The sequence below is a fragment of the Leishmania major genome, chromosome 24 (assembly GCF_000002725.2).
Source record: "Leishmania major strain Friedlin complete genome, chromosome 24".
Taxonomy (NCBI): domain Eukaryota; phylum Euglenozoa; class Kinetoplastea; order Trypanosomatida; family Trypanosomatidae; genus Leishmania; species Leishmania major.
In genome coordinates this window covers 767,501-781,466 of record NC_007265.2, presented here as the reverse complement: position 1 = coordinate 781,466, position 13,966 = coordinate 767,501, and the positions used below count along the sequence as shown (strand labels likewise).

At 59.9% G+C, this 13,966-nt stretch overlaps 5 protein-coding genes across 5 annotated transcripts in view; all 5 read left to right on the top strand.

Annotated features, from left to right (window-relative positions):
• Nucleotides 1-1,065: 1,065 nt before the first annotated feature.
• Nucleotides 1,066-1,533, top strand: LMJF_24_2130 (putative ubiquitin-conjugating enzyme e2; the record flags this gene model as incomplete). The annotated part of the gene is made up of 1 exon (XM_001683679.1): nt 1,066-1,533. The coding sequence occupies one exon, from the start codon at nt 1,066-1,068 to the stop codon at nt 1,531-1,533; it is 468 nt and encodes a 155-aa protein (XP_001683731.1).
• A 1,395-nt stretch (nt 1,534-2,928) lies between these two features.
• LMJF_24_2120 (conserved hypothetical protein) lies at nt 2,929-6,525 on the top strand (the record flags this gene model as incomplete). Its single annotated transcript, XM_001683678.1, has 1 exon — nt 2,929-6,525. One exon carries the CDS (start codon nt 2,929-2,931, stop codon nt 6,523-6,525), a length of 3,597 nt encoding a protein of 1,198 aa, XP_001683730.1.
• A 750-nt stretch (nt 6,526-7,275) lies between these two features.
• LMJF_24_2110 (conserved hypothetical protein) lies at nt 7,276-8,781 on the top strand (the record flags this gene model as incomplete). Its single annotated transcript, XM_001683677.1, has 1 exon — nt 7,276-8,781. One exon carries the CDS (start codon nt 7,276-7,278, stop codon nt 8,779-8,781), a length of 1,506 nt encoding a protein of 501 aa, XP_001683729.1.
• Nucleotides 8,782-11,894: 3,113 nt separating this feature from the next.
• On the top strand, nt 11,895-12,827 carry LMJF_24_2100 (conserved hypothetical protein; the record flags this gene model as incomplete). Its single annotated transcript, XM_001683676.1, has 1 exon — nt 11,895-12,827. The coding sequence occupies one exon, from the start codon at nt 11,895-11,897 to the stop codon at nt 12,825-12,827; it is 933 nt and encodes a 310-aa protein (XP_001683728.1).
• A 762-nt stretch (nt 12,828-13,589) lies between these two features.
• LMJF_24_2090 (conserved hypothetical protein) overlaps nt 13,590-13,966 on the top strand; it is a gene marked incomplete at both ends in the record, with an annotated part of 1,137 nt that continues 760 nt past the window's right edge. The window contains one exon of the mRNA XM_001683675.1: nt 13,590-13,966. This exon is cut by the window's right edge and continues 760 nt beyond it. Within this exon, the coding sequence (XP_001683727.1) occupies nt 13,590-13,966 (377 nt within the window).

The following is a 13,966-nucleotide window of genomic DNA, read 5'->3' as shown; positions in this document are numbered from 1 at the left end:
GGCCTGTCTGCGTGCCTGCGGGGCTCGAGGGCGCAATGAGCATCGCGTTTTCGCGCTACCGCATTCGCTCTCGCTCGCTCGCTCTCTCCGTCCTGTGTACGGCGTGCGACATCTCGCCGGTTACGCGTCCCCGCCGCTGGCTTGCGATGTCGCCTACATCACTCTCTAGATGGTCAAGAGCATCCTAAGGCCCTCTTTCTCCTTTGTGCAGCTCTGTCCATGCCGGTGATACACCCTCACGCCTTCTTTCTTTTCGCCCACCCGCCCTCGCCCTCTCCCTTCCCTACCTTCCACGCCTATCAGGAAGCACAACCCACAGCCGCTAATCCACGCGAAGAGCTTCACTCACGCCAGCAGCGGTATCTCTAGTACTGCTTCCGACCACTTTTTTTAGCCTAGCTAGCACTTCGTCACCGCCACTTCGTTTCCAGCTTCAGACACGCACCAGCAAAGCTTTTCAGCCAGAGTACCTGTGCGTGTGCGTGTGCGTGTGCGTGTGTGTGTGTGTGTGTGTGGCCCCGCTTTCTCAACGCATACCCATGTAGGCACTCCACACACGCACCCCTCTCTCTCTCTTTCTCTCCACCTTCGCTTGTCTTGTAGATACGCCCTGCTCCTCCGCCTTTCCTTTTCTGTTACAAAGTCACTCAGCCACACCTGGGAAGCTCCCTCTCCTTCCCCCACAGCGCGCACACAGACACACTTCTTATTGGGTGTTGCTACGTGCCTCTGCCGTGTCCTCATCACTCGCGGACTCTCCTTGCTTCTCTCTCCTCAACCCCTCCTTCTGTGTGCGTGTGCGTATTTGTCGCTGTTTTGTGTTGTTGTCTCGGTGACACCTTGCAGAGGCGTTACGTGGTACTTACGGCACTGGTTTTCTTCTGCCCATTCTCCCGCCTATCCTCTCCGCGCGCTGCTCACTCCCACACATCCCCATCGCAGATTCCTGCGGCTGTTCCTCTTGTTTCCTCCACTGCCGACGTTCCGTGTGCCTGTTCTTGTGCGTGTGTGTCGGTGCAACGCGCTTCTGTGGTCTTCGACACTGACTCACGTACTTGCACACCAATGCACGGCGGCGGCAGCAACAGCGGGGCAGCGGCGCGGCTGCAAAAGGAACTCGTAGAGGTGATGATGAGCGATGCCGAGGGCATCTCCGCCTACCCAGAGGACGACAACCTCTTCCGCTGGATCGGCAGCGTCAAGGGCGTACCGAATACGCCGTATGAGGAGCTGGAGTACAACTTGCTGCTTGTTTTTCCGCCCAACTACCCGTACGAGGCGCCCACTGTCACCTTCATGACGCCGTGCTTCCACCCGAACGTAGATACGCGTGGGGCCATCTGCCTCGACATCCTCAAGGAGAAGTGGTCGGCCGTCTACTCGGTGAGCTCCATCTTGCTGTCCATCCAGAACCTACTCAACAACCCGAACAACGAGTCACCGCTGAACAACCATGCCGCGCAGCTCTGGCACGACAGGGAGCAGTTCACCATCGCTGTACGGGCCACTCACGGTGGAGCGCCAGGCTCTTAGACGTGTGCCTATTGCTTCGTGTTAGGTTTTTGTGTGTAAGTGAGTCCTTGCTGTGCTGAGTCCTAGAGCCTTGTGTATTCTTCACTGGTGCGAGGGTGCGTGCGACGACGTTTGGTGCACGGGGGAGGGGGTAGGTGGCCACTAACCGATGTCCACAATGCTAGTACGGTTGCGCGCTGCCGACGGCCTCTTCCCTCTCTCCGCACAAAACCAATGGGGTGCGCATGCTATTCATGAACTAACGCGGCTGTGTGCGCACGTGTGCCCCATCGCGTGTGCGCGTGTGGTTCACGTGTCCATGCGCTACACGGGCGGGTGTGTATGGGTGGTGGTGTGTATACGGCGGTGCGCGCAGCACGTGTTGGCATGCACGTCCCTGGCTGGCTGGCAAGCAGATGAAACCGAAGAGTACGGACAGAAGGAGGGGGTGATGGTGTGCCGCTTCTCCTCCACCTTTGATCCGCCAGCAAAGCATCCGCGTGGCCCGAGAACGCACACCGATCGTTCGGTGCTCGAGTGCCGCACACGTGCAGGCATACGTTTATTTCTCGCTTTTCTGTCGTCCCTTCGTGTTTGTACAGGTAAGCCCCCCTCTCTCTCTCTCTCTCCTTCCGCTCAGCATATCCCTCCTCCTGTCTACCTCTCTCGCCTCACCTCCTGTACACATGCGTCCGTGTGTATGCGTGTGTGTGTGTGTGTGTGTGTCGAGCGAACTCCCTCTCTCTGTCTCTCTCTCTCGCAGTACTGCATACTCTCTCTCTCCCTCCCCCTTCTCTCCTTGCCTTCCTTGGTGTTACGCAGTGACGCACCACCACCACACGCTCCACGGCATTCTGGTCATCACCATCTTAGCGCCTCTTTTCTCTTCGCTGTCTAAGACATCCACGGCGCTCTCTCGGCCGGCGGCTGTTTTGTTTTTGCTTCATCGCCTGCTCTCCTCGCTGCCGTGGAGGGGGTTGCATGCCGTGAGCTGAATACCGGAGCAGGTGCACGTACGCAGACGCAGAGACAAGACGGCAACTGCACTTGCAGGTGGTTGTCGTTCGCAGTTGCCGACATCAGCATTGTCGCTGTCGACAGCTGATTCTCGTCTTATTATCTCTCCACCTCACTCCCTTGAGTTTTTGGTGCTGTGGGGAGTTTTTGCGCTCTACGCCAGCAGTGCTTGCGTACGCGTGTGAGCGTGTTGCACCTCTCTCCCTCCTCCCCTCTCCCCTCTTCCCCCCTCCATACACGCCTGCTATCGTTTTTCTTTCGCTCATTGCTTCGCGCTTGTGTTCCATTTTCTCACCTCTCGTATCTCTCCTCTTCCACGTCGAGCCCCCCCCCCCGCCCGCCCCGCCCGCACGCCCGCACGCTTCTTTTGGCCCCCCTCCCCCCCCCCTCCATACCAGAATGAAGAACGTGCAGGCAGAGCGCGATGAACTACTGCTGTATGCACTGCGACACCCCCCGCCAAACGTGAGCCTCAAGCTACCAGATGGCTGTCCGTCGCTGGAGCACGTCGACCCCACAAACTGCCCGACTCCCACCACCCTCTACGCCGAGGCCGAGAGAGCAGCGCAGCATGCCAAGGGAAAGAAAGTGCCAAAGTTCGAGCTCGACTTGACGAAGTGCTTCACCGTTATCGGCAGCAGCAGCGGCGGCGTCCAGCGAGCCAAAAACGCAGCACCGACAAGCCGCAGCAAGCACTCCAGCTCCCTTTCTGAGCTGCCGGCGAGCAATGAGGGAAAACCCCATCTACCCAATGCTCATCGCGGGTCGTACTCGACCATTCATGGCAGCGGCTCCTCACCGCATGCAGCGGCAAAAAACGACAGCTCCCGTTCGCCCGATAAGCGCGGCGACAGTGGTGCCCCCAAACTGGTGGCATCTGAGCAGTCGCCGCCGCGCCCTGTGCAGCCACCCTCGGGCGCTAACAGCAGCGCAGCGCAAGAGGGCAGCAAGGGGCTTTTGGGCTTTCTCATAGGGGCCTTAAAGGGCTTGGGCCGCGTCGAGGGAACTGCTGCTGCTCCTGATAGCGGGCGGCGGAGCTCCAGCAGCTCTGCATTGGCGATGAGCGATTCCCGCGGCTCCACGGCTTCGAAACGGCAAGGTATGCGACCTGCCAGCGCGACGGGCAGCAGCACGGGCAGGATTCTGTTGTCTGCGTGGAACCCGCTGTCCTCCTCCATTCAAGGCGCGCGGCAGACCTCCCCTGCCACGAAACTGCCAGGGGCTGCCAAGGAGGAGCCCAACGTGTCTGACGTGGCGCGGCGGATGGAGCAGATGCAGATCCCGCTCTGCGGCACCACGCCGGGCACCATCTCCTCCAACATCGCGGCCCAGTTCGGCCCCGTCTTCGACGCCGTGGCACAGCAGCGCAAGATGAACGAGGAGGCGACGGCGGCCGCTCTCACCTTCCCGCGCCCACCGCACATCCAGCTCTGCGAGGTACTCGACAGCGCACCTCTGGCACCGTTCCTTGACATTTTGCCCATCCTCGCCTACGAGAGCCTCCTCCTGGCCACCGGTGTGCTGCTCACCCAGAAGCGGGACAAGTACGCGCAAGAGCTGGGCAACGTGTACCGGCGCGTTTTCAACATCACGGAGGAGCAGCACACGCGGTCACTGGCGAACGTCACACCTCCCGCCCTTTGGCGGGTGCTTGACGATGGGGCTGCGGTGGCAAAAGAGGAGCGCCGGCGGTACCTCTCCGAGCTACGCCCGAACGCGTCCACGCTCCGCTTGCTCTGTGACAACACCAACGACGACGATTTCGTGAGCCGCGCGGAGCAGCTGCAGAGCGTAATCGAGCGCTACCCGGACTTGCCGGGCGACACGCAAGTGCCGTTTGCCATACGCGCAATGGTGTTCGCCGCCTGTCTCATTCCGCTGTACCACCGGGACCTCAGCACCCTCAGCCCCATCTACAGCGCGAGGGACGTGGAGAGCTGTCTTGCGGCGCTGCGAGAGTACTTGAGCATCCTGCCACAGACGGAGCACTTTTGCCACCTGCATGCGCAACTGCTGGCCAACGACAAGGGCGGCAGCGTGGAGGCGCAGGCGGTGTTTCTTAAGGACTTGGCGCGCTCCATCAGCCACTACGGCGTTTCCGGCATCGTTAACGCACCGCTGACGCCGGCGGTGAAGTATGCCTATTACGTAATGCAGGAGACCTTCTGCTTGGCAGCCGTGCCGATGCCGTGGCTCGACTCCAGCTTCTCAGACGACATGCAGCGCAGTGCAACGGCAGCGTTCATCGAAACGTGCCTCGCCCTGCCGCCGTGCATGCTGAGCGCGATGGTGCTCGTCGAGGATATGCCGGTGCTACCTCCCACCTCGAGCAGCGAGGACATTCTGTTGGCGCTCATGGAGGTCTTCGTTAACTCTGGCGTGTTCCGCAGCTACGCCGAGCTGGTGGATGACAATACCAACGTGCAACACCTCTCCGCCGCGGCGTTGTTCCAGATGGTCGGCAACAGCCTTGACACGAAGCAGAAGGCGTACTGCCAAATGCTCACCCGAAGTTTCCCACTCGCGCCCATGCTCATCGTGCCTGGCCGGCTGCGCATCGGCGCCTACATCCTTCTCACGCGGCACTGGGGCGGCCTCTACCCTGGTGCCAGCCAAAACGTGCCCAAGGACCACAAAGTATCGCTTGATGCCTTCCTTGACTACTTGCTGGACGGCTGCGACGGCAACCGGCGCGCAAGTGAGAGCAAGACGCTGTGTGTCCTGCTGACACGCGCCACGCAGAGGTACCTAGCTCCGCTAGACACACTGGCTCAGTACGACGAGGCCGCACACGTGAAGTTTGCGAAGCAGCTCATGGAGGAGATCTCGCTGCCGTGGGCGGATACGGTGGAGTGCGCGAGTACGCCATTGGGTGATGTAATGCGGTATGTGCAGGCCGTCTTTGGCGCTCCGCGGCCGCCCCCGCTCGGGGGAGATCCGGCGGCCCAGCAGTACGCCCGTATGTGCAGTTGGTTCGACACTGTAACGGCGCTGATAGAAAAGTGTCTGGAAGGATTTCCCACGGTGCCCGCGGCTGCCCCGAGCGACAAAATGCCGGCCCTCGCGGCCGAAAGCAAGTGCGTGGGCATGGCATGTGCGAAGCTGCGCAAGTACCCGGCGCTGCTCCCCAGTGGCGTGCACCGCCTGCACACCCTGGTGCGGGTGCAGGGGGGCTTCGAAGAGTGTCTCATGCGCTCGCGGCAGCAATACGACCTAGTGCGACGTGTGACAGGTGCGCCGTCGGTGCCGACAGACGAGGTTACCGAGAAGATCTGGCGCAACCTGTACAGCGCCCTACTGAAGCTGTGCAACGGCCTCAGCATTTACATCCTCACACAGTACTCTGTCAAGGACTTGATGTCCAAGTTCATGCAGGTGGATGCGAAGCAGTACAAGTCGATGAAGCGTAGCGCCGCCAAGTTGGAGGACTTGCCCATGCCGCGCCTCTACCCCGCTGTGACGATGCAGCGCATTCTCGACGAGGTGCGTTGCGTGTTGGATCGCGTTCGCGAAACGATCGATTTCGAGCCGGCAGTGCGTCAGCTGCGCTACCGACTCGGCCACTACTTCACTGCGTGCCTCTTTGCCGTGTATGTGGACGGAGCCGAGGTGTTTCTCAGCCCGGCTGATGCGCCGCTCATCCTCGCCGACCTCGACACCGTGCGTGCCTTCTTTTTCGAGCCGAACGCGGACACGCAGGGCCCCCCGCCCACGGGGGGGGACCACTGCGACGCATTTCAAACCGTGGCGCAGGCGTTGCGTGCGCCCAGCGCGGAGCTGCTGGAAAAACTCTACAGCGTCGTACAGTACGTCATGTCAAAGCCGTCCTCTGAGCTAGTCACCGGCGGTGCTGGGGTACCGCCGCTGCACACGCTGCCCGAGTGCTCCGACAACTCGCCGTGGTGCCAGTACGTTGTCCGCCGCGTGCTGGAGCACCGCAAAGACTTCAAGAGCAGCATGTGGGAGAGCTATAAGGCACGCGTGCTGGTCAAGTAGAGAGCGTCTCTCTCTCTCTCTCTCTGTATGCGTCGAGCTGCCTCGGTCCTGCTCCCAACCGCCTCTCTTCTCTATCCTTGGACACTTGTGTGTGCGTGCGTGGACGTGCGTATAGTTTTGCGCGTGTGTATGGATGTATGTCGGTGTGCAAGGATCGCGGGTGACCTGAGAAAAGGGGATTGGTGAGGAGGTGGCGGAATTGCGTCCCACAGCTTCGCTTTCGCCTCCCCCTCTTCCTTTACCGCTCTCCGTCCCACACACGCACACACGCGCAGAGGTGGTGTGCGCGTAATACCCGCGATTGCTTTCTCTCTCCCTCTCCGCTGCGTCAACAGCCAACCAAGAGTAAGGAACAATGGACGACCTCAACCACACACCGCACCCCTCTCCCCCTGCCTCTCTCTTGCAGACAGGCATCTTCCATGCGCCCGGTGTCGCTCTGCCCCCACTCTTCCTCCTCCGTGCTTCACCATATGGCCCTCCGCTCCTCTTTCTTCACATCCACACACACACACACATATATATATATATATAATACATGTACATAACACACCCATCCGCGCTCATGTGCATGCGCGCACTCCAACACCGAATACGCATCGCAGAATCTCTCGTCAACCGCAACTAAGCACGCATTCATTTCATTAGTTCATCTCATTACCCAAAACAAACCGAAAAGCCCCCTCCCCCTCCCCCTCCTCCTCTCCGCCCCGTCACCTCCTCACGACTGAACCCCGGAAATACAGCAAAATGATGCGCAACACCTGTCTTAGCCTGGCGGGCGTCAGCGGCATGGCCGTGTACGCCCCGCACTGCCGCGTGGACCTGGAGCAGTGGTGCAAGTGGACGGGTAACAGCTGGGACAAGGTGTCGAGTGTCGTTGGGCAGTCCTTCCGCATTACGAGCCACAACGAGAACGCGTACACCATGGCCGCTAACGCTGTGCTCCGACTGATTGTGAACAACAATATTGACCCCACCAAGATCGGCTTCCTCGGCCTCGGCACAGAGAGCTCGTCCGACAACTCGGCGGGCGCTATCATTGTGAAGGGTATGGTGGATAAAGGTCTACGCGCCATGAACATGCCGGCCATGTCACGCCACTGCGAGGTGCCTGAGTTCAAGCACGCCTGCCTGGCCGGCGTGTACGCGATGGAGAGCGCCACCCGCTTCGTCAACGCTGACGGCAAGGACCGCATGGCGATCGCTGTGGCGTCTGACATTGCCGAGTACGCGCTGGGGTCCACGGGCGAGCAGACGCAGGGCGCTGGTGCCACCGCCATGGTGCTCGAGCACGACCCGAAGCTGTTTGAAGTGCAGCTGCAGCACAGCGGCTCGGCTTCGGACTACCGTGGCCCTGACTTTCGTAAGCCGCACCGCCGCCACTTCATGAACCTGGAAGAGTACACGAAGAGCTCTGCCAACGGCAAGATGGCGGACTTCCCGGTCTTCTCCGGCCCCTACAGCACTCTCGTGTACCAGGAGGAGGTGACAGTCGCGGTGGAGCACATGCTGGAGCGCCTGCAGCAGTCCCCAGGCAAGTACTACGACGACGTCACTGCCCTCTTCTTCCACCGCCCTTACAACATGATGCCCATCCAGGCCATGTCGTTCCTGTACGCCCGCGGCCTTGCCCGCGCCACCTCCGAGGAGCACAAGGCTCACTTCGCAGAGCTGTGCAAGCAGGGCAAGGCCGACCCCGCAGCCGTGGTGAAGGAGCTCGACGTGAATCCGCACTACTTTCAGCAGATTGAGAGCGGCGGAGAGCCAAAGGACGCGTTCCCGGCAACCGGTAAGGTTGCGAAAGTGCTGCGCAAGGACAAGAAGTTCATCGACCTGCTGGAGAAGAAGATGAGCATGGGCAGCCCAGCAATGGGCAACTTCGGAAACCTGTATACGGCCTCCCTGCCCTGCTGGCTGGCGGCCGGCTTCGAGGAGGCCTACACCCGCAAGCTTGACATCACCGGCAAGCCTATGGTGATGGTGGGCTACGGCTCCGGCGATGCGAGCATGTCGATCCCCATTTTGCCCGTGCCCGGCTGGGAGAACGCTGCCGCCAACATCAACGTCAGCAAGGCCCTCGAGAATCCCGTGAACCTGGACAAGGCCCAGTACGAGGCTCTCCACACGGGCGCCGAGAAGAACGATCTGGCAAAAGACAGACGCAAGATGGAGTTTGTCATTGACCGCCTTGGCAACCGCAACGAGGCCGCCTTCCAGGATGTCGGTATTGAGTACTACCGCTACATCCAGTGAGCTATTCAGATGGCGTCGCATCTGGGTGAGAAAGGGAGAGAGGAAAGGGGGCAATGACAGAGTTGCTGCGCGGTGGCGCGGCAGCTGTGTCGAAGACGATCCAGGCAAGAGCGATTGCCTCAAGCGCGAGAGGAAAGACTTCACGAATGGTGAAGAAACGGAGGGAAAAGGGGGTGGGCGAGTGCCATGCAAGCCTCGACATCGGTGCGTACGTGCCATGTAAGAAGGAAAGGGCAGCTCGAACCCCCTCACAAGACCCATCCACTCCAAGACTGCTCGTGAACCTGTTAAGACGTGTGCGCCAGCCTCTCATGATGCCCTTCCACCCCCTCCTCTTCTCTCGTGTACTCTCCTGAGTACGAGGGAGAGGGAGAAAGAGGCGACGCTATTCCCAGATCTTGTCGCGGGTGGCTCTTCAGTGATCAATGTCCCCTTCCCCTGCTGCTCCGCTGGCGTCGCTCGCCGGCGTGGCCTCACCCCTTGCTTGCCGTGCAAGTGGAGTACGTGTGTATGTGTGTGTACATCCATCTGCGAGGTCCCTAAAGAAGGAGGAGGAGATGCAATAGACGCAAGAGAGGGAAAGCGAACTACGGACTTGTGGAGCACGCGATAGGGATGTGGGAGAAGTGTGCGCAACTTAAAGGAAGGTCGAGGGAATCGGCGGTGGAAATCGTTCTGTGGACACTTGATGACGCTGTAGTGCGATGCGGTGGGAGGTGGCGGTGGAAGAACACCACCCACGTTCATCCATCCCACCACAGCGGCAAGCCGTCATCAACCTCGCCGCCTCGCCCGTCATTGCTCATCCTCGCGACGCTACCCCCTTCCATCCCTCACCACCACCACCTCTCACACACACACACACACACCTCCTCTACGTAGACGAGAATGAAGAAAATATCTTCATTTATCGCTTGTGTGCGTGTGTGCGTACGTGCGCGCCCCTTCTTTACGTTGTGTTTCCCCTTCGGTGCCTGAGCTCTTTGGCCTGTGTATTGCGGCCTCGATTTCCCCTCCTTCTGCCTCTTCAGAGGTATTTTCCTCCTCCCTCCTCCCTCCTCCCTCCCTCTCGTCTCCCTGTCTCTGAGCGTGTGTGTGTGTGTTTTCCCCTAAGTGTGTTTGCCTTTTTCTTTGTGTTTTCTGCGTTCGTGTGCACCTGTGCTTTACGCGTTACGCCTCTCCTTTCTCTGTGTGTGCGTGTGTGTGACCCATCTCGCCATCCTCCTTGTACTATATGCATCGTCTCTTCCGCACTTGGTCTGCCCTCTATTCTTCTCTGTTCGCGTTCATCCGTGTTTTGCGCGGTCGTTGGTGCCCCACGCGTTGCTGTGCAATGCGGTGCACCGCAACACCTGGGGCCCATACGCGCCTCTGTCGCTGCATACCCCCTCCCCTCTCTTGAAGCACGCACGCCCATCGATGTAAATGCGAAGCGCGCGGACACAGACACACAGACACACACACACACACACACACACACACACACACACACACACACACACACACACAGACACACACACACACACACACACACACACACACACACACACACACACAGACAAACTGCATTTCTCCGGTCTGCTCTGTCCTGCGAAGAAAAAGACAGTACACAAGCGTTGCCTCGCTTCTCATTCTTTCCTTCGCTTTTCTCTTCGTTTCAAGTGCTACATGCAACCTTCCTTGCCCCTCCCCCCCACCCCCCCCACACACACACCCTGGCCGTCTGACCGCCTCCGCAACACCAACAGCCGAAGAAATGACAGGCGAATGACGACGTTTTATCTTTAATTACTTTCCTATCTTCGTATGTTTCCTTCATGTCTTGTACGCACTCCTTTCCTCCTTTCTCTCTCCCATCTACGTCTCTCCATCGCTGTCTGTCTTCCCATTCGACTCGGGCTCTCACTCGTCGACGGTGTCCTTCCTTTCCGTGATGTTAACGTTGATGCGCCTTGCCCGTCTCTTCTGCCGTTACGTCGCCTGCGTTTTCCTTCCTGTGTTTTGCACCCCCACACCCGACTTTTTTTGTTTGGTTTTGTGCGTTAGCTGCTCGTGGCGCCCATCACCATCTCCACCGTGCGTTCTTCTCCCTCTCTGTGAGTGCGCGCCTCCCTCTGACCACATACGTGCGTGCATACAAATGCTCAACTCGCCTGCTGTGTGAGGTGTGGGTGTGGGTGTGGGTGTGGGTGTGGGTGTGGGTGTGGGTGTGGGTGTGGGTGTGGGTGTGGGTGTGGGTGTGGGTGTGGGTGTGGGTGCGGAGGAGGGGGAAAGGAGGTGTCGCCGATCGTGGTGTCCCCTCCTCCCTCTCTTCTCTGTATGCACCTCATCCATCTGCGCATGTGCGTACGCCTCCAGGCAACCTGCAGGGCAGGCAAGGTCGACAGGGTGAGTGAGAAGAACTGCAACACAGACATGTCCCCACCCCTCTCGCCCTCTCCCACACACAAGCGGCTTAATAGATGCAAGGTCCCCCGAGAGTGGGAGAAGCGAAGGAGATGGAGGGGAAGAGGAGGGGTGGAGACGCGGGCGTCGTGCGGCGAGGGCACGGATGTGTGATACACGAAACAAAGAACCGAAACGAAGAAGCACAGCAGAAGTGCGTGTGGCGCCTCTGCCGTACCTTTCATGGCAAAAGGCATCCAAAGGCAGGGAAAATGAGCAGCACCACAACACCACCGTGAGAGGTAGGGCTGTACGCATACACAAGCCGTCGTGGGTATGTATGTGTGACGCACACTGCAGCGGAATGCTGGCAATGTCTCGCTCCTCTTCTCGTTCCTCTGCGTAGGTGAGTCGGAGGCCCACGATGGCGCAACGCAACCTCAGCAGGGCAGTGGATGTCGTGTAGGAGATAAGCGAGAGAGCGGGTGAGATGTCGAGGGTGAGTCTTTCTCTTCAAGTCTCGAGCGCACGGCGAGTGCTTTCTCTCTTCATCTCTGCCTTTTCCTTCCCTCGTTACAACGTGCACACATACACGCGAAAATCGACAAGGGCCTCTCGTGCATCTCAGCGGCACCATTGGTGGCTCTGCTCCCGCGTCGTCATCATTCGAATCCGCAGGCAGAACCCGACCGCGGACGGTGGAAACCTCTTCTCTCTCTACTGATCACATGTCTGTCACTGCGAGTGCAGCAGCAGCTGCTGCTGCCGCCGCCGCATCGCCGCGTCCACCATCGTCCGCGCTCTACACGGAGCGGCTCTTCTACGCTGTGTTGAAGCAAGGGAACCCGTCAGAGGCGCGGGTGGAGGCGTTGGCGGCGTTGGCGCTCCGGCACCTTCCAAAGTCTGCGGAGACATGGGCGGCGTTGCGCAAGGCGCTGATGGAGCAGTCCGACCTCGACGGGGCGCCGAACCGCACCTTGTGGTACGTACTCGACGCACTCATAAAGCACGCCCCGCACGTGTTTGTGCCCCTGGTCGCCCCGCGCCTGCTCGAGTACACCATCCAGCAATTGCCGTGGGAGCTGGCGGGGCACCGCGGTCAGACATTGCTGTGGTTCGAGGCTCTTGTGCTGTCGTGGGAGAAGGTGCTGCCGCAGCGGCTCTACAGCGCCGTCCGCCAGCACGCCGTGCAGTCAAGGAGCGGGGCAGAACTGCACGATCTTCTCGAGGCTGCTGAGAACTCGGTGGACGACGGCACGTCCGCCTCCCCGGCAGACCTACAGCAATTACGCGATGCATGGGATGCGGTGCAGTACATGGGCGAACAGGAGGCTGGCAAGTCTGTTTTCCATGCACGCCTCATCGCCGCCGCGGTCGTAGTGGCGGACGAGGATGGAAACAGCTCGTTGTCTCCATCGCCACCTGTGAGCGGGCTGTACGCGACGCCTACCGGCCACAATGGCCGCACAGCAGGGGCAGGGACCTCGGGCGCTGATATCGCGAATACGCAGCAGCAGCAGCAGCAGCAAGAGGAGGACGAGTACACGCCAGACTTTATCGAAGGCGCCAAACCGCGTGAGCTACCAAAGCTGGATCTTCCGAAGCTGAAGCGGCGACGAGAGGGGCGACGCAGGCCTCGTGAAGAGGACCTTGGCATGTGAGGAGGTCACCAGGCCACCGTGCGTGTGTGTCTGTCTCTCCCTCTCGTGCTGATGCCCCTGCGGGAGGAAAGTGTGCATACAGCGTGTCCGCCATCAACCACGGCAACGCGACGGACTGAGGCAGTGACACGTCACAAGTGCGGTGCGTGCTTATCCGGTGAGAAGACACAACTAAAAGAAAACGAGACACAAGATCATCCGTGTGGACGTCTCTGTAGTACCGTGGTGCGTGCATCAGCGCACGGCATGGCTTCCGCGGCACGGGAGCGCGCGTGTGCGTGTGTGTGTGTGTGTGTGCGTACATTGGCTGCGGGACATGGTGTGTCTCCGATGTGCCTGACCTGTCACGCCCTGCGTGCTGACGCATCTCACCACCTTCTCCTCTCTTTGCACCGCTCTTCTACACCTCTGCACCGTATCCCTGTTACGCCCCGACCTCGTCTTTCTCCCCTCTCCCGCCGTCGTGAGTACACACGCACACGCCACATATTTCCTCCAACACCACGAACATGGCGCCACCGCCCAGCTTTCCCCTCCCTCCCCCGCCCGCGCACTTGTTTCTCTGTTTGCCTTTCCCTTCTGTTTTCGTTTTTATTCGTGACTTGGAAGTGCACTCGTATATACGTGCATACTCCTGTGTGTGTGTGAAAGAGGGGGAGAGTGCCACCATCACCACCCTCGCTGTAGTCGACTGCATCACACACATCTCTCTCTCTCTCTGCTTCTCCTACCCCCTCCGCCAACGCCGCTGCTCAAGTGCTGATGCCTCGTCCGACGCCACCGTTTCGGCACTGGTCGCTGGTAAACTGCCCTTCGGAGGACTCGCCGCTCGGCCGCATCGGACACTCCTTCTGCGCCAATGCCGATGGCAGCAAGGCGTACGTCTACGGCGGCGTGAACGACACGGACAGCGTGTCCATCTACCTGGACGACTTGTGGCAGTACGACGTGATCAACAAGCGATGGAGGGAGATTGAGCTGCGCGGCGAGAAGCAGCACCCGCGCGCGTTCCACACCGCAGTTTGGTATGACACATGCATGTACATCTTCGGTGGCTGCAACGGCCGCGGTCGGTTCAATAAGCTCTTCTACATTAGCGAGGATGGCGACTGCCACCCTGTCGTCGTGCGAGGGGCGCT